General features: G+C 49.7%; 2 protein-coding genes across 3 annotated transcripts in view; one reads left to right on the top strand and one right to left on the bottom strand.

The window, feature by feature from the left end:
• Nucleotides 1-3,793, top strand: part of HS3ST2 (heparan sulfate-glucosamine 3-sulfotransferase 2) — an 86,972-nt gene extending 83,179 nt beyond the window's left edge. The window contains exon 2 of the mRNA XM_013049729.2: nt 2,404-3,793. Coding sequence (XP_012905183.2) covers nt 2,404-3,022 — 619 coding nt within the window. The 3' untranslated portion in view covers nt 3,023-3,793. The remainder of the gene's footprint in view (nt 1-2,403) is intronic.
• The window catches only part of USP31 (ubiquitin specific peptidase 31), a 212,496-nt gene continuing 196,851 nt past the window's right edge, over nt 3,733-19,377 (bottom strand). The window contains exons 17-19 of one of the 2 annotated variants that reach the window (XR_006604546.1): nt 8,385-8,515; nt 4,961-5,031; nt 3,733-3,846 (exon numbers count right to left, since the gene is read on the bottom strand). The gene's annotated coding sequence lies outside the window, so the exon portion shown is untranslated. Of the gene's footprint in view, nt 3,847-4,960; nt 5,032-8,384; nt 8,516-19,377 lie in introns of those variants that run through there. The other variant, XM_045072683.1, reaches the window with a different exon arrangement.

Consider the following 19,377-nt stretch of genomic DNA (forward strand, 5'->3'; position numbering starts at 1 on the left):
ATGGCAGTTGTGTCCGTCTGTCAGGCACACAGTGGGTTTGCAGGTGCCGGGGGAAGGGACCTGCGCCCACAGGCGGACAGATCAGTGAGCCCACCTTGTCATCCAGGGCCCGTGGGAGGGATCCAGCGTGGGTGCAGAGAACAGTCCAGAGGTGGAGCTGATGTGCGTGGAGGCGGAGGAACAGGAGTAGAGTTGGGGGCTCCCGGTGAGAATGTGGAGCGCTTCTTCAGAAGAACCATAAGGGGTTCTGGAAAGACAAATACCAACCATGACTGAGCAGTGTCAGAGTTCCACTGAAACCAGAATTAATAAGGATATCCAGGACCCAGCTGTCCGGGTCCGTCGTGCTCTCTGCTGCTGTCTGTCAGTCCAGGGAGCGAACGGAAGAGACGGGGGTCGGGAAGCATGCACTGCTGGAGATGGGGAGAACTCCTCGAACGAGGAAATGCATGCGGGGTTGGGTGCTTATGACCGTGGCCATGGCGCTACGGTGGTGGGTATTTGTGGGTCCAGAGCAGGCACGGAGGACCGTGAAGTCGAGGGATTCATAGATGAATTTGAAGATCAGGTATAAGGAGTTTGAGACTGTGTTAAATTGAGGTGGGAAGAGAGAAGGTTATCGTCTGGATTCGTTTCCGGGGGCTCCCGTAACAAATGACCGGTCGCACACCGGGGGACACCACCACTAACCCCTGGTGGTGGCCAGCAGTCCTTGGCATGTCTCGCTTGTCCATCCGTCACCCCCGCTCTGCCTTCACCTTCACATGCCACCGTCACTGTCGCTGCTCCCCGGAAGGCTACTCACTGCTTGTTGGAGTGGGGCCCGCCCGGCTTCATCTCTTGAGATCTTCAACTTTAGATCTGCAAAGACCCTTTTTCCAAGTAAGGTCACAGTCGTAGGTTCTGAGTGGACATATCTTTCGGAGGGCCACCATTCGACCCCTCCACAGACCTAGAGTGGAACTTAAGAGGGGAACCGTTTCAGAATTAGGGCAGTTCCAATGACAAGACCCAACGTACTGTGATGAGGAGGGATTGCTAAAAGGAAAGAGAAAGAGGAGAGTTCGGTTAAAGAGCTCTGGAGCTGGGCTGTTGGATGGCGTGCGTGATGGGATCTGGGAAGACGGCGACTAGGAGCCAGGAGTGCTCCAGAGAAGGGGAAGAGGAATGCTCAGGGGGTAGATGAGTCGCAGTGGGGAAACCATGATCTGGGCGGGGGTAGGGGGGGGGTTCTCAGCTCTGCCTCCGCATTGGAACCACCTGAGGAGCTTTAAAAAAAAGGACCCGCCCCATATATTTCTAATCGGTTGGTCTAGGATAGACCCTGGACAGCTGCATTTTTAAAAAATTCCTGGGGTGGTCTAAAGTGTAAAACGTGACCTTCAGAGAGAAGAACCAAGTAGGAGCCAAGGAGTCTTCCCCTCCATCAAGGCCCGAAGGAGACACACCGGGGAGGGAGACTTCAGAGCTTCCCACCATTGTCTCTTCAAGTCTCCAGCCGAACCAGGAAACTAAAGAGTAAGGAGAAGTTTGCATTACCTGGCTTCTGGCTGAGGTCCTGACCGGCCTGGAGTTCGTGCTGTGTCGGGCTTACACCAAGGATGTATTTCCGATGTGTTGCAGCAGAGAAAGACATCAGGACTCGTTTCTAACACACTTGCTATTCCTACAAAACAAGCCTTCTCCCCCACCCCGACCCCCCGCAAAAAAAAAAAAGATTTTTCTTAATATGTTTGGGGAAATATCTTTTGCCAGAAGAATATTCAGTGGCTTGCTTTTGTATTTTTTGAATATGTAATCAACAAATACATTAAAAATTTTAAGCAGCATAAAAGGTTATCCAATAAAAGTAATTCTCATTTATCCCTGACCCCCTCACTCTGCCCCCACCTCAAGACCCCTCCCCAGAAGCGTCATTCTTACCCGTTACGTGTCCTTTAGGCGAACATGCTGTATCTTGTCTTTCTCCATTCAGCACTGTATCTTGGAGATCATTCCCTTTCTGTATATAACAGATACGCCTATTTCTGTTAATTGGGTTGTCCATCATTTATTTAAGCCACACTGATGAACTTTTAGGCTGTTTCCTCTTTTAAAGCAAACCTGTTAAAGATTTTTTTAAGCAACTAGCACGAGTTGAAGTGGGTCCCTCCCCGGAGACCTGACGCCGTGGAGGGATCGCAGCCGAGGACGCAGCAGTGTGGGCGTCCATCGTGCTGGCTGAAGACGGGGTGGGGGGGGGGGAGGTGCCCACCCCGCACCCCCCCGTGAATGCACGTGGAGCTCAGATGTCACCGGGGGGCGGGGGGGCCTGCACTGCGGGGCTGGGTGTAGGGAAACCACCTCCCTGCTCCCCTTCCCTAGGGGGACCCTGTCTGACGGTGTGCCGCTTCTGCCCCACAGGAGCCTGATGCCGCGGACCCTGGAGAGCCAGATCACACTGGAGAAGACCCCCAGCTATTTCGTCACGCAGGAGGCCCCTCGGCGCATCTTCAACATGTCCCGGGACACCAAGCTGATCGTGGTCGTGCGGAACCCCGTGACCCGGGCCATCTCGGACTACACACAGACGCTCTCCAAGAAGCCGGACATCCCCACCTTCGAGGGCCTGTCCTTCCGCAACCGCACGCTGGGCCAGGTGGACGTGTCGTGGAGCGCCATCCGGATCGGCATGTACGCGCTCCACCTGGAGAGCTGGCTGCGGTACTTCCCACTGGCTCAGATCCACTTCGTCAGCGGCGAGCGGCTCATCACCGACCCCGCGGGCGAGCTGGGCCGCGTCCAGGACTTCCTGGGCATCAAGAGGTTCATCACGGACAAGCACTTCTACTTCAACAAGACCAAAGGATTCCCTTGCTTGAGAAAAACAGAATCGAGCCTCCTGCCTCGGTGCCTGGGCAAATCGAAAGGCAGAACTCATGTACAGATTGATCCAGAAGTGATAGACCAGCTCCGGGAATTTTATAGACCTTATAATATTAAATTTTATGAAACAGTTGGACAGGACTTCAGGTGGGAGTGAGCCACCAAGATGTAAGGGTTCTTCTGCTTGTCTCTTCCGTGAGGCTGGCCCCCCGAGCCTGTGATCCTCTTCCCCCAGCAAACCCAAGCCAGGCTCCAGCCCCCTTTCCCATCTCGGGTTCCATCGTCCTGGATCGGGGAGGACCAGCTAAGGCCGCGAGACCAGGGGGTCCTGGCCACTAGCTCTCCCCAGGCTGTCGAGGCAGAGCTGACCCGCTTCTGGCCTGTCCAGTCAGTTCCGAATCATTTCCCTTCAGCCCCTCCGAGGCCTTGGGAAACGGCTTTAAGAAGAACGGATCTTCTGATTATGCTAGATAAGTGGTGATGGTTCTGTTGCTGTGAACACAGCAGTCTGTCCCTGTCGCTGTCCGCCCCAGAGCGGACTTGCTAATTCCTAGTGGCATGTACCTCCCCTCTGAGCTTCACTCTCCCCAGCCGCCCCGGGTGGTGGGACAGGAGACCGTCCTCTTCCTCCTGACCTTAGCAGCTCATTGAGACTTTGCAGGGCCGGAAGCACCCCCCAGTCACTCCCCGCAGACAGACCCTTCGATGATGAAATAAACCAGAGATTTCAAAGCCTGTGGTCTCAACTCTGCTTGACGGTTAACGGTCTTTGAAAACCACTTTGTGACCCTCCCTGCTCCCTATGGACAAAAGCACATTAATTCTGCTGTTACGGGTACTTTACTCACGCGAGCTTTCATGTTCAGCATGCGAAGGAATCATGCTTGTCCATGTGAAATAAATATGGCTCTCTCGTGTCCTGGATGCTGGGCTCTTCTCTGTGTGTCAGGCCCGGAGCACGGCTCATTCATCTGGCTGCTCCTGTGCAAGATGAGGGGGGGGCGGCCTTAGTGCTGAGGATGCTACTGGCAGAGGGGTGGGCGTGGTCCGGGAGGGCAGCCGGGGGCCGTAGGCCAGAGGGTAGTGAGGGGTGCAGAACCACTTGGGCAAGGAGCAAGGGGCTGAAGATGGGGAAAAGAGGTTCTTGCTGGCAGAGGCTGCTGCAGAAACCTCACGTGGAGATCTGTGGGGACAGCTCTGACACACGGGTCTGACTGTGACAGCTCTCTGCGTAAGCTCTGGATCTGGAGTGCCAAACGAGAAGCGCGGGGACTGATAGGACGTCAGTTGTTTCTGCTTGGCCAGCATGATGTTTTGAAATATTGTCCAACAGTTAAAACTAGGGAGTGTTCATATAAAAATACAGATATCCTTTTTTTTTCTGAGGCACTGAGCCTGCATTCTAGAACAGTAACACTCAGTTGCCGCCTTTGGATGAAGCCCGTGCTCCCGGGTCTTTGGGGCTCCATCGGGCCCACCCCACTGATGCACATCATCTGCCCGGCCCCTGTTGGCATGGGCGTTCACAGCCCTGCTTTGGGTGTGTGTATGTGACCTCAGAATAAAGCCCAAATCTTCCTGCACGATGCCCAAGACCACCCCAGCCCCAGTTTCTGGGATCCTTCCTTCCCTCGTCCTCTGTTCCAACCTCACAGAGCACCAGGCCTTTCTTAGGTCTTCTAGGTCCTCCCGCTTCTGCCTGGACTGCCTCCTCTCCCTACCCTCTTTCCCCACCCCAAGTCTCTAGCTCATGGAAGCTTCCAGAAGAGTCCACTCCAGCATCACCTGCTTGATATTCGAGAAGCCTTCCCTAACCAAGCTATCTGCTCACTCTTCTGCATTCACTTGTTTGCACACATATCACAGCTTTTGTCATGCTAGATGAGCATTATTTGTATCAATGTCTGTCTCACCGTAGACCACAGCTCCTCGAGAGTCAAGACTGCATCTGCTGTCCCACAGGAGGCGCACAAAATGGCTGATGGATGAATGTGTGAATGGGTGGAGAGGTGTTGGGGGCCTGGGGGCACCGACAGGAATGTCCCAAGGAACTACACTTCTGGTCATGATTCCCAGGTAGCTCCCCGGCACTCACCGGTAAGCCAAGGATTGCCAAACCTCCAGGGGCCACTTGGTCTTTGCTCGGTCAGGTGCAGTGCAAGGTTCCTGAAAATGAGAGTCTGACTTAGAAGACAGGAGGACACAAAAGTTTAAGACCTTAGTTCTGTGTCTTGGCCCATCTTCCTGCACCAGGCATCTCACAGGAGATCAGCTGAGACCAGGGTACCACGGAGCCAGTCCTGGGAGTCTGCCCCCTTTGTGCCTCCCCTGTGGGCACAGGGGAAGTGACATGGAGGCCAGCGGGAGCTGCCACCACCGAGAAGCTGGGGTGACAAGAAGAGGGACCGGTTGTATGTGGACATTAGTGAACTGGCCTACGCGACCCCCCACCCCCAGAAGTGGTATCCTGTGATCCGGGGCCACGTGGCAGCCAGAGCTGTCCAAAGAGACAGACTTACATTGGGGATACAAAATACCCAAGAAAGAGTAACATTTGTTTGTTTATCCTGAACGGGGGAAGTCTACAGTCAAAAGTGACAAGAGTTTGGAATTTTGTGGGTCCCAGGGCAGCTTTATTTCTCTCCATTCTAAGCATTCCCAGGCTGCCCAGTCTAAGTGCACTCTAAGTACTATTGAATAGATAAGAGTCTATTGTAATTAGCATATCAATCCTTGTATGCAAGTGAAAGAAGCTAAAGTTCCTCAAAAATCCCAGTTTCAATGAGTGAAATCTGGTGTATATGAATCTGCTTGGCAAACTCTTCATTTTTAATCCAGTGCAAATATACCCCTTCCCCCAGGGCACTCCAGGCAAACTTGCACAAGTTCGAAATCAGTACAGTTTGAACAGATGAAGTCTGACCATTCGATCTGAGACCAAAAGGCCTCCTCGGGCTGCGTGCGTGTGTTTCGAACAGTCCAGAGTGTGTGGCAATTGCACAGTCCGCCAGGCTCCTTCCATTCTAGTGCTCACGATTCGCCCCGTATCTGCAACCCCACTCAGCAGCAGAGAGAGGGTCTAGAAATCCGAGAAGTCCCTTCCAAGGGAGAACAGAGCCTACTGACACAGAGCCTACGGAAGCAAAGGGACCTGTGTTGGGAAGCCTTCAGGTGTGCCCTGATGGGACGCTGTTGGCCAGGGGAAGCTGGAGGCAGGTGAACCAGAAGTGTGGCCTCCTATGTAGTTGGCTTGCAGAGCAATGTCGTGTTTTCTGGTTGGTCTTGAGGTGGAAGCAGGGGGATCGGAATACGAGTCCTGACGGGCGTTGAACAGGTCCATTGTGCTATGGAAACTGTGGGTCAGAGTTCTGCTGTCTGTTTGGCCGGGCTGTTGTCCATTTGAACATTCAGTCTCTTGGGGGGACGAGGGGGCACAGGCAGAACGAGCCTCCTCCATATGAGGCTGCAGCATCCTTCCTACTCACGGCTTCCTCATGTCGTGTGTGAGGCTCCCGGGCTTGTGCGAGGATGGTAGAACTCAGTCCTTCTAGGTTGCCTTTCTTTGGTTCCAGCCACTTGCTTGGAATCCAAGTAGTACGTGGATCTTACCCTGAACTCCCAACACCAGTTCGTTCACTCCTCTCCAGGGGCTGATCTTCAAGACGTCACGGCAGGCTCCTCCCCACCGCCGCATTCTCAACTCAACCGCCGACCCAGAACTGCTTTCCTTCTCCTCGGTCACTGCCCGTCTTGCATTCTGTTTTCCTTCCATTATGGCCTTGACCTCTAGCTGACATTATAGATTCGTTTCCTTGTCTGATGTCTGTCTCGCCCGTGGGTCGGTAGCGCTCCATGGACGTGCAGTCTGTATCCGTCTTCTTCAGCAGAATGTCCAGCATACAGTAGGTACTTAATAACTGGGTAAATGAACTACTGGGGCTCTGTCCCTCAACACCAGCCTTTGGGCTACTGCTTAACGCCCAAGAATGCATGCCTCCTGTAAGTGCTGTCTTCTGCCTCGGATTTCTTCCATCTCTGGGGACCTTTATTGCCATTATTAACTTATACAGCATCTTTGTGAGATTTAGAAAAAGTTACTCCCCTTGGCCAAAAAATGAGAAAAGGGTGCCCCTTTGGGATGCACACAGCCTTTCAGGTGCACAGTATGAATAGCAATTACAGCGCGGACTGCCTACCAGCCCCCGCTCTCCCCAGCCCCAGCTGCCATCTTTGTGTAGGACACAGATGGCACAACTGTGCACGGTAGCCCTGACCACCGTTCCTCCTGAGCTTGGGATTCCCGAGATCTGAATGCTCCTGGAACTAGCACTGAGACATCCAAGATGCTTTTGATTCTGCTGGCTGCTGGCCCGTCTTTGAGGGGCTCCTCCAACCCTGCTGGTGTCTTGGTGCCTTGGGACTGCCCACCCATGTCGTGTCATCTCTCCGGCACGTGCGCGCGTGTGTCTGCGGACGCGTGCTAGTGTGTGTGTCTGTTTCCTGGATCCTCACTCACGCATACTTATGAACACTCAAAACTATTCAACAAGTACTTACTGAGTGTTTGCAAGAGGAGGGTAAGGCGTAGGGAGAGCCAACGCTTACGGAGTGCTTTTGGTGTGGCAGCTGTTGTGTTTTTCATGTCTCGGCCCTTCAAAGCAAGTCCAACTTCAAAGTGCAGTAAATGCAAGATGGCAGGTATGGTGGTTAAGAGCACGAGTTGCCCCGGGGCGCCCAGTTGCCTCAGTCAGAAGAGCATGCCACTCTTGATCTCCGGTCATGACTTCAAGCCCCACATTGGGTATAAAGATTAAATTTTAAAAATAAACTTAAAAAAAAAAAAAGGAGCCCGCATTGTAACTGTAGCTCACTAATCTCCTACTCTGGGACCTCAGACAAGCTATTTTATGCTCCTTGTGCTTCTGCTTCCCATGGCTAGAATGTGAGGGTGCCACGGCCTTGAGGGCTACTGTCTGGCTGCTGTCCTGGAGCAGTTCCCACAAAAGAGGCCTGAGAGAGGAAGCAAGTTCAACCACCGAAGCCAATGCACGAGCTGAAGGTCTGCAAAGACTATAAAGAAGGGCACGGACTTCCCTCCTGCTCCTTCTTCCCTTATACCCAATCTCGTGGCTTCTCAGGTAAAGCTCACTTTTCCACGAGAGACCATGGGTACGATCACGTTACATCTCCGGGAACAGGAATGGCGTAATGTGGGCCACTCCTGAGACCGGGTGGAGCCCCTGCTAGATGAAGAGTGCAGCAAGGAATCATCGATGGGATTTCGGTCACTCCATCTAAGTTACTGAACACGTTAGGCAGACGAGCCAGGCGCGGAGGAGGCACAGCTGTGTTCGTCTTCCTCTCGGCTCCCCTCGTGGAGCTCCCGGACGAACCGGTGACCAAGGAATCGGAGGACCGGGCTGAATTCTGGTCCCTGGATTGTACCCACCCCTGCCACACCCTAGTTCCATGGCTACTCTCATTTTTTTCAGCCAATTCAGAGTGTACCTCACACCTACCAGACACTCAGAGGAGGAATGCAGATCCAGTCTTTTCTCAGAGAAGGTGGGTCACTAGTTAGAGTCCTTCTGTGGGGAACATCTGTGACCTTGTCCTCTCTCTCTGTATCTCAGAGCCCAGCACTGGAAATCTGAAGAACCAAATCAGACGGATAAATAGGTGCCCCAGAGGGGCTCCTCCCACCTTGACAATGAACGTGGCTCTGGATAAACTTGGCTTCCTGATAAATAAGAGGGACATATTACTTTTATCATTTAAAAAAAAAAAAAGAAAGCATACTAAACAGTTTTAAAATGTGAAAAAGAAACATTATTTTTTCAGAGCAAGAATATAGACTGTCCTCTTAAATAATGTATTTATAAAGTTTTTCCAGATAAACTAATCAAATAAATTAGAACAACGTGAAAAAAAAAATAAATAAAATTAAAAAAAAAAAAAAATAAAAATAAAAAGAAAGCTTATATACCTCAGCTCCCAAAACAAGCTTAGGACAAACTTTATTTCATTTTCTAATGTGAAATGGAAATACGAATGGGTCATTTAGAAATTATACTCCAAACTGCTTTTTACTGACAACAGTTGCTTCAACAAATTGGGGATTTTCTCTCTCAAAGAGGTCATTTAAAGAAATCTGGAGTTGGTCAGATTAGGACGTAGCTCCATTTTGTTATCAAGGACTTGGGCTCCTCCTCTCTTTCTGCCACATTATCCTTAGTCCATTGGTTTTGTCTTCATGACCCAAGATGGATGCTGGTGCACCAGCCACCGCATCTATGTTCCAGTTAGAAGGAGAAGGAAAAGAATGAAGTCAGAAAAAAACTACTTAACCAAGTCAACCCTATTTGAGGAGATTGCCCAGAAATTCTACCAGTAACTTCTATCTCATTGACCATCTCTAGTTGAAAGGGAAGCCAGAAAATGTAGTCTTTCAGCTGAATACATCTTCTCCTCCCTGACAATCCAAGATTTTGATACTAGGAGGAGAGTGGATACAATTCACAATCTCTGTTACAGTGAAACTCCCAGCTGTTTGGAAAAGCTGTCTCCTGGCTTCCCAATATTTCCCCACCGTCTCCGAAACCTCCTAGTTATCTCCCCGTCTGCAATCTCCAATTCATCTTCCCGTCACCTCCACTTGACTTCTCAAGACACATGCCCTCCGGCCCCACCTTCTCCCCGCCCTCAACCCCAAACTGGCCCTGTGAGTGGCGGGGAAAGGAGACATCTGATTTGCATCCTTTGCCAGTTTCCCTGTGGGAAGGCACCCACCCCAGGCCATTTCATGCTATGGAGGTCAAGTACCCTCTCCCTGGAGGCTACATTATCGGGCATTCAGGAGTCCGTTCTAAAGCCAGCTGTGCAAGCCCAGTGGCTCATCGGTCAAACCCCTGCCCGCCCCCTGCCAGGAAACAGCTGAGAGAACAAGTCAGAGGCCCTGGGGTCCTGTTATGCACGTGTGTGCCTGGACGGACGCTGAGCTCCGGGCACTGGGCCGAGCACACTTCCTGACACCGCCACAGCAAGGCTGACTGCGTTTCACCTGATCATGCAAGGAGTCACGTCATACAAGCATTCGGTTCACCCAAATTCAGTTCTAGTCTACACCGAGAGAAGGGAGGGGCTGGAATAGCAGAAGTCTGCTCTGTGAGCAGAGACGACAGTGACCATGACAAGGGGCCCCTCCGGCCCCACCCCCCCGTCACAGTGGGAGCCTGCTGCTCTGGTGACTCTAATGTCAACCACTACTTATTGTTCTCAGACAATAAGTGGCCCCTACACGCAAGCCAACTCCTTCCCCAGACGCATGGCTGGGTAAGCGAACAGAAATCCACGGCAGTGACGGGAGGGGAACGTGGCGGTGTTGAGGGGATTTCTCAAGGTGATCTTGCCTTTGTCACGTGGCCCGGTGACTGCGGAACCCAGTCCCTGAGGGGGCAGTCCACTTCCTGGGCCCCCACCCCTTGGCACCTGCATCGCCCATGGACACACACTCGGACTGCTGAGGAAGGGACCAGAACATGAAAGAAAAGTGGCACGAGAAGAGCGGGGAGGACAGAAGGCCTTCCAGCAGCTTCTTGATTCCTCCCGCTCACGGCTGGGGGTGCGCGGTGTGCGCCCCTTCCTCGGTCAGCAGAGTGTTTGGTGGAAACGCGCATGATGGGCCTGTGTGTGCCTCGAAGGACTGGAGAGGCGCCTGTGTGACTGACATGTGTCTCGCTGGTCCCCGTCTGACCGGAACGTGATTGACGACACATGACTAATTGGATCACGGCTGACTGACACCTGCTTTGTGGGCACGGCCCACCCAGCAAGCACACCTCAGCCTGGAGCCTGTCTGCGGGAGCCTGTCTGCGGGCACCGGTCTGACTGATGGGAGCTCAGTCCTGCGGGGGAGCTGTCATCATGCCACCTGCTGATGAGCCTTCAGTCCTGCCCACGGGCTCCTAGGAAGGCCTCCTCCTGCAGGCCCGGGGCGAAGGATGCCCGGAGAGCTCGGCCTAGCTGCTCCTCAGCCCCTGGCCTGGCCCCTCCTTCCATGCCGCACATCTGGATCAGAGCCCAGCATGGGCCCCGCTGTCCACATGACCCAGAGAAGCCTGGTCCCAGGCTCAGGGCCCCTGCTAGGCCCCTCACCGTGGCTTTCGAGGCATCTCTGTTCAGGGCCCTTAGGCAGGGACAGAGCAACGGGACTCAGGGTAACACAGAGACACAAAGATAAATCAGCAGAGGCCAGGTATTTGGGAAACAAAGGTATTAAGCAAGACTTGAGTCTTTCTCCTGCCTTTGAATAACCATGACAGGATCTATAAGCTGGTTTCACATCCTTAACAGCATTGTCTCTTTGTAATAACCAAGACTTTTAGTGCCATTTTGCCAAGGATGAAATGGAGGCCCATGGAATGTTTTAAAGCGACTTGTCTAAGGTCACCCAGCCAGGGCTCACATCTGTAACTTCAAATCTGTAAATTCCTTGCTTCTATGAGGAAGAGGCTTGGCACTGTAGCACTAAACTATAAGTTGTCTTTTGGAAAATACTTGACATCCATAAAGATGGCCAGGTCTGGGAATGAGGAACAGCTAGGTGTCTTTAAGCTAGCACGCTCAAAGGCCAGGATATTAATGCCTGAGAAGCAGAGGTAATAGGAAGAAATTGGGCATAAGTCCTGGTTTTTGTCTTGGGCAAAAAAAGGACAAGAGAGGGGCGTGGACTTGACCCAAGCCTACCCCCGGAAACCAAACTGACATCCAGAGTCCCCGTCCCCTACACCCATTCCCAGGACATTAGGACAGTTGACTTTTGGGGCCATTGGTCAGGAAGGGGCAATGTCATGATTCCGTCAACAGAACCACCTACCATCTCATTCTGTAAGGTGACCTTCTGATGGCTTGATTCCATCTGATGCTTGCCCTTGAGCTCATATTACAAGGAATGATGACTAAATCTGTGTTCAGCTTGTTTGCTTTCTCTCTTACTAAGTCCATCCAGCAACCTATGTATACATCCCAGACTGGCACTGAGTGTGCTTCAGGATGTACAAACAATATGCTGTAGTTCAAAAGTAAGTAATTTACAGACAGTCCTTTTACTAAGGAGTCTTTCTAAGGACTCAAATGTAAGAGAACTCTATCTTTTCTGGGGGAGTTTTTTAGTCGGGGGATCTGCCATTCCTTACTAAACATAGTTGGGGGCAACTGCGTGGCTCAGTTGTTTAAGCAACTGCCTTCGGCTCAGGTCATGATCCTGGAGTCCCAGATGCGGGACTCCTTGGGGAGTCTGCTTCTCCCTCTGACCTTTTCCCCTCTCGTGCGCTGTCTCTCTTTCTCAAATAAATAAATAAAATCTTTTAAAAAAACATATTTGGGGGCACCTGGGTGGCTCAGTAGGTTAAAGCCTCTGCCTTCGGATCAGGTCATGATCCCAGGGTCCTGGGATTGAGCCTCACATCGGGCTCTCTGCTCAGCGGGGAGCCTGCTTCCCTTCCTCTCTCTGCCTGCCTCTCTGCCTACTTGTGATCTCTGTCTGTCAAATAAATAAATAAAATCTTTAAAAAAACAAAACCAAAAAAAACAACAACAACAAACCGTATTTGGGAGACTACTTTCAATTTTGAGTACAAGTGTGTAGCTTTTAACCTTTCTGGAAAATTCGGCAGCAAAATGGCCCCCAGGTAACTGAGTGAATGAACTCTTTTTGAGTAGGTAATTTAGTGTTTCCCACTTGAATACCAAGACTTTTGGGGGGGTGGCAAATGCAGGTTTTCTTTTTGGCGCAATTCACAGTTAGCTAATTCTACCTGGCACCATTTAGCTATCCGGGTTGACTGTTCCATGTTGTCTCCTGGCACCTGTGAATATAACCTTGACATCCAACAGATAAAAGGATACTGGTCTCCCTGTTTGCCAGGACAAGAGGACATGTTTCTAGTTCATGTAGAAACTGTGTCAGATTGTTGAAGGACAGTCTCATTGTAGGCCATTAAAACACACACACACACAGAATTTGCTAACCTACCTACCACTCTGATTCTCTTAGTGAATTTAGAAAAAATGAGAGGGAGAAAGAGAGGGAATTAAAAGCCTTGGATCGATACTATTAAGATCATATGACTTGAACCATAAATGATTTATATACATGAAATCAAGGCCAATAAAATACCAAGGGTCTTAGTTTATCCGTTCTAAATGTTCTCTATTGAGTGAAACAGAATCAAACCATGATCAACAGCCAAATGAGTGAACTAAAGCCGCCTGTTCCTCGCGGAGAACATTGGAACCAGTGACCCTGATCTGCCGTTTGTGAAGACAAAATGTGACATTGAGATTTCAAGGAATGCGAACTCTACCAGCATCTTGCCATCCGAGCACCATCGTGACAATTTCGGTCATGCCCACATACCTCCTTTGCTATCATGACCTCCATCTCTTTGTTTTAATCATCGCCTTTCCCCTGCTTACTTTTATGCTAAAAGGAAACCTTACCTTTTTATCATATGTGGAAAATCAGTCCCGTTAGCCCAAATTAATTAAAACACAAAAGCGTAACTATCGCTGTGAGGGAATGTCTTTGCCTCCATTCCTCTGGTTTTAAGAAGACTGGATTTTCACAAAACATTCCTAGAATCTTGTAGAACATTTTTTTCTCTGACCAGACAAAGGTGATGAGAATTTACCTGGTTGGTGAGCATAGTCATTGGTCCAAATGTCCTGACTGGTAGGGCTAATTTACAAAAAAAAAAAAAAAAAAAAATCCAGTTTTTGTCTCCTTCTCTATACGCCTGAACTGGAATAAGGCCATCATCTGCCACAATTAGGTCTGTTCCTCGCTCTTTCCTCAGGTGTGCTGCCCAAGGTGTCCACTAGGAGGCGATATTGGAGGGTATTAGTGCGGCTAAGGAACCAGGCTTCAGTCTAGCCTTCATCGTCATAAGGATGCCACTGTCATCTCCCATCTACCTTATGCTTTTGTCTTTTTTCTCAGTTGATTCAGAATTCACATGGAAAAAACAAGGTTGGATCTCCAAAACTCATTATGTCCCTCAAGTCCCAACAAAATTGACATTTTAAAGAAATTATCAATCTACTACCGAAAATCCTCTCATGCACCAACAAGACATTCATCCCACTTTGAAATATATCAAAAATGGACAATATGGGAAGTTCTAGAAATTCATCCTTTTTTTTTCTGGCTAGAGTAGATTCTACTTTGATTTTACCTTGATGGACTCTATGCAAAGAGTTAATGATAATAATTTGTAATAACTGGGGCGTTCAAAACTGAGAGCAACGGCTAAAGCATTTTAATGTTCAAATGTTCTCTCCAGGAGCAGGGTGATATTCAAAAGATTTAAAAACCAGTACGATTTGTATGGTGACTAACGTAACAAAAAAATTTTTTTTTTAAAAAAACCAGTACAAGGGGCGCCTGGGTGGCTCAGTGGGTTAAGGCCTCTGCTACCCAGAATGCCTCCTGCAGACCAGCACCATCAGCCTTTTGAGAGCTTGTCAGAAATGCAGACTCTCAGGCCCCACTCCAGCTCCATAGGATCAAAATGTGCATTTTATCAAGATTCCCGGATGATTCGTATGCATGTTAATGTGTGTTAATGAGCGAGAAGCACAGCACTGCGTTTCTGAAAATCTGCCTGGGGGTGGGCCTGAGGGGGTGGTGATGGAGAAATGGGCAGTTGTTGCTGGATGAGTACAAAGCTGGAGTTATGCAGGGTGAGTAAGCTCTGGAGATTTGTTATATTGTGCAGTGTCTACAGTTAATGATAACATCCTGTGTACTTAAGATGTTGTTAAGAGTGTAGATCTCAGGTTAAGCAGTATATATGTGTGTGTGTGTGTGTGTGTGATTAAAAAATATATATATATATAATTTTTTTTTCTTTAAATCACAAAGGGACGCAAGGAAACTTCGGGAGGTGTTGGCTCTGTCATCTTGATTGTGGTGATGGTAATCAAGGGTGTACGCACATGTCCCATCTCATCAAACTGTATACATTGAACATGCGCGGGGTTTGTGGGTTTTGTATACAATTATACTTTAATAAAGCTGCTTTAAAAAGACAGTACTAAAAGATTTTCTTCTCCCACTCAAAAAAGATTAAGAAGCTGCAAAGGGACCCTACTAGTCTGTAGACCCCACTTTGAGTAACACGGCTCTCAGGGTCTGGGAGGCAGGGAGTGGATGTCACTAGCCTCTGGAATTCGCTCCCAGGGACCAGACTGCGCATGCCCACCCCCCCCCCACACCCCGCACCGACCCCAGCCTCCCTCCTGAGGGCTGTGGCAATGGGAGCAGCGCCCCCAAATCTGATTTGGGTCCCCGGGCAGCCAGCCAGTTTACTTACTTGCCTCCTGCTAACAGTGTTAGCTTCCTGTTTTACTGTCAAGAAATGAGTTATGTTCAGAAAGACTTTACAGAGTCCCTGAATTAACTTTTCTCTGAGTATTGAAACCTTCAATTATAAAAGGAATAGATGCTCTTTAAAAAAAAAAAACAAAATCTGCAACCAATAGGGCAAATGCTAACATTTGTTAAACATCTGTGGTGGGGTACCTGGACGTCTGCTACATTATTCCCTATATGTTTGAAATTTTGAAATTAAAAGACAAAAAATTTGTATTAAGTAAAAGCAATAGATAGCCAACGGAGATAAGAAGAACCTCAAAGAAAAGGATAAAAATCATCCATGATTCTACCGGCCAGACATACCTTTGGGTATTTATCTCTTCAGTCCCTTTCTCGTTAAAAAGGCAATTCTAAATTTGCATTTTTATTATAATTATGTAAGTGTGTGCTTTTAATTCCTCTCCTTCATAAATCCCCGTCGAAATGGTCACAGAAAAATAAATTAAGAGGGCAGGTTGTATAGGGTAGAAAGACTTTCATCAGCCTCGACAGACAGAGGAGCCTGCCACGCAGAAATCCTAATGCTTGTTTTCCACAAAGAATCCACCGCGCAGAGAGACACGGGACGTGGGACATAGGCAGGACATGGGACAGCGGGCACGGGACCGTGGAGCTGCTGGCCCTGGCGAGTCCCCCAGAGAGCATGCCGAGCCACGGGGAGGCATTTCTGCAGCGAGCTCCTAATGAGGGCACTTAGAGGGAAGAGCAGTGCCCTACTAACTGCTGCTGCCAAAATAAACTCGGAAAGGAAACTGCTTTGCCCAGCAGGAAACTTCTCTCCTGCAATGCTGACTCCCCCCCAAACTCACTTCCTACTCATTGCAGGCAACCAAAACCCCAATCCAGCAAAAGATAACTACAAAAATACAAGCTTCCCCATCTCCCTTTACTCTGAGACAAAAAGATCGAACAAGGACCCCCAGGCTCTCTGACAGACCTATTTTTTAAAAGCCCAGGACTGGACAGGCAGCTCCCCCTCTGCAAAGATGCCCAAGGAGAGAAAAAATGACAGGGGCAGGGGCTACAATGATGTGGGTGGGGGAGGGGCGCCACTAAGAGAAGATTCAGGAATTTAAATAAAGATTGTGTGAGACCTAAGCCAGGAAAAATGAGAAAGCTTTTTATGATGATTCCTATTTCATCTTCTCTTGAGACGTGACAAGACACTACATTTTATAAAAAGACAGTAATTAAGAAATACTGTCTTTAGCCCAAAGACAGCACGAGTTAGGATCGAAGGACAGGCTTTGGATTTAGATGACCCTGGCTGGAATTTCGGCTCTGCCATGTATCAGCTGAGACACCTCTCTGGTGTCTCAGTTTCTTCATCTGTAAACAGGGCTGGTAATGATCGTCCCTATCCTATAGAATTCTCAAGATTAATGGGATGGTATACGTGCAATGTTTGGCAAAAAGCAGTTACTAATATTACATATTCTTCTTGCTGGTTTGTTTTTTTTTTAATTTTTAAAAATTTATTTGACAGAGAGAGATCACAAGTAGGCAGAGAGGCAGGCAGAGAGAGAGAGGGGAAGCAGGCTCCCCAGAGAGCAGAGAGCCTGATGCGGGGCTCGATTCCAGGACCCTGAGATCATGACCTGAGCCACAGGCAGAGGCTTATCCCACTGAGCCACCCAGGCGCCCCTCTTCTTACTGTTTAAAAACAAAAAACAAACAAACAAAAAAACGTAGCCAATTTCAAAATCCGATGGACAGCTTCTGGCTTCTAGAGAGTGAATTTAGCCTAGGTTTACCTCTATTCTCTCCCCAAACACCACTGCAATAATATAAAGCAAAAACCTGAGTAACCTGAGAGAGAGGGGAAGCTACTACCAACACTCAGGAAGTCTGGGGACTTCCCAGACGGATGGCAAACTCCCAGCAGAGCTGCTCGCTCCAGCGCTGCTCGGGGTGGGAAGAATCCTTGGCCACGGGCTCTCCTGCGCGCCCCTCCGGGGAGGGAGTGCTGCCCAGGGAGGAGAAATGAAGAAAGCAGAATTGCTCACTCGGGGCTTGAGGAAAGAATGGAATAGGCCCTTAAAGAATTTTTGCAAGCGTTTCCTGGATTTCTTCTTTCACAGATGCAGCAGTTGGCGGCGGGAGTAACACCAGGTACGTGCGTGCACGTGTGCGCATGGGCATGTAAGTGGGGGTGTGCAGGGGTACGGGGGTGCGGGGGTGCGGGGGGTGCGGAGGTACAGACATGCGTCTCTTTGTATTCTAGATCCTCAGGCACAGCCACGGAAGCTCCTTGCTGTGGAAGGTGACCAGATGGAAACTGGAGGAGCTCAGGGGAAGAAGCCCTCCCTCCGTCAGATACAAAGGCAGCTGTAGGCCGTGGGGGAACGCGCATTTCCACGTGCCCAGGCAGCTGGCTTCCTTCTCCTGCTCCATACATCTCGGGCAGAGCAGGAGGACTCAGAGAGACACTGTTGCTTGTTAATAATTTCCATAATCTTCAGTATCAGCTACTAAGCCAGCAGCCTACTCCACATAAGCAATAATAATTTATAGTTGCAGTTAATGGGCTGTTTTATAGGAACCCACAATTATAATTGGATGTCAAGTGTTGTGAATCTCAGCGGATGGGAAGCGACAACTACTGGGGCCTGGTGTTTAATTTTTTAATGTGATTATTAAATTTCCCATCTCCTTGCTCCTCTATCTTCTCTCGGTGTGGCTTCCCGCTGTGGCCCCATCTTTCTCAGTGCTGCCTTCTCCTGCCCAGAATCTTGAATTTTACTTCCGCAAACCTGTTTCTGGTCCTACGGATTTTTACTGAGCAGAGGTAGACGGCCACCCACCGGCCTGGACCCTGCAGAAATAGGGCACCAACAACTTTTCTGTTCAGACCCCCTTCCCCCCCAAAAAAAACCTCAGCCCAGAAAGCATCCCAGGTTCCCAGGTTGGCTCAGCTCTCAGCCTGGCAACCCCAGCCCGTTCAGAAGGTGACCACAGGGAGGACCTGGGACTTTCAACCCAGTGGCCGCGGGCTCTTGGAAGGGACTGGCATGGCATTTTATAGTCAGAATCTGTCCTTAGAGTTCTCCTGCTCTGGATTCTGAGACATAGCTTAACAGGGGATGTACCAATAGCAAGTGTCAGGGAAGTGGTATCGTTGTTTGGAGAAGTAGGAAATAAGGAACCATCCAAAGTAGGCCTTGACATGTCCACTTCTGGGTGGGGGAAGAAAGTATGGGTTAGAGGGTTGTGGATTCAGAAGATGATGAATGCAGGGTGAAGTAGGCCTCCCAGGAGACGAGATGAGATGAGGGGCTGTTTGAGCAAGAGAAGGAAGGAAGTATCCATAAGGCAGAAGGGCCAGCTGCCTTATCCATTGAAGATCCCAGCTTAACCAAGCCCTCAGTGTCCAAAGCCAAGTACAGAATTTGATGGAACACAAAACTTAGTTCAAAGGCAGGCAAGGACCCAGCAAGTCTCAGGGCAGTTTGGACATAAGCCAAAGTCTAATCTAAGTATTACCCTAAAGCCTTCTCCATAACCCATGCTGGAACCCTGCCAAATCCAGAACCCAGTAAAATAGTAGCCCTGCGTTCGGTCTTAAATCCATAACCAGGGTCCGAATCCCAAGCCCATGTCGGGATGAAGAATAAGTAGGGAGGCAAAGGCAAGGAATTATCAGAAACCAGCCTGCATTCATCGTTACCTGAATCCACAACCCTCTGACCCAGCATTCCTCTACTGGGAAGGAACCACACTCTGAATAGACATGGGTGTTTGGCACCCAAACACCTTATTTCCCATAGACTTCCAGTTCTCTAGGAGGGCAGAGACTATCTTTCCTTCAACCAGGAAATCCCAAGCTGGGCACAGGGCCAGCAGAATAAATAAACAGTGCTCCGTGACTCAGTGGCGAAGACAGAACTGATGGAGAAGAAGGTGGTCTTTGGGGCCCATCGGACTTGCATGAGAATCCCCACTCTGCCACCTCCTAGTCTTGTGACTTTGAGCATGCCCCCTCTCCTCCACTCTCCTCCACTGGTGTCCTTGGGGGTGGCTATGAGGACACAATGGAACAGTGACCCCAGACTTCCTGGTGTAGAATCTTGGTTTCC

Source organism: Mustela putorius, unplaced genomic scaffold (assembly GCF_011764305.1).
Source record: "Mustela putorius furo isolate JIRA1106 unplaced genomic scaffold, ASM1176430v1.1 tig00004041_pilon_pilon_pilon, whole genome shotgun sequence".
Classification (NCBI taxonomy): Eukaryota; Metazoa; Chordata; class Mammalia; order Carnivora; family Mustelidae; genus Mustela; species Mustela putorius.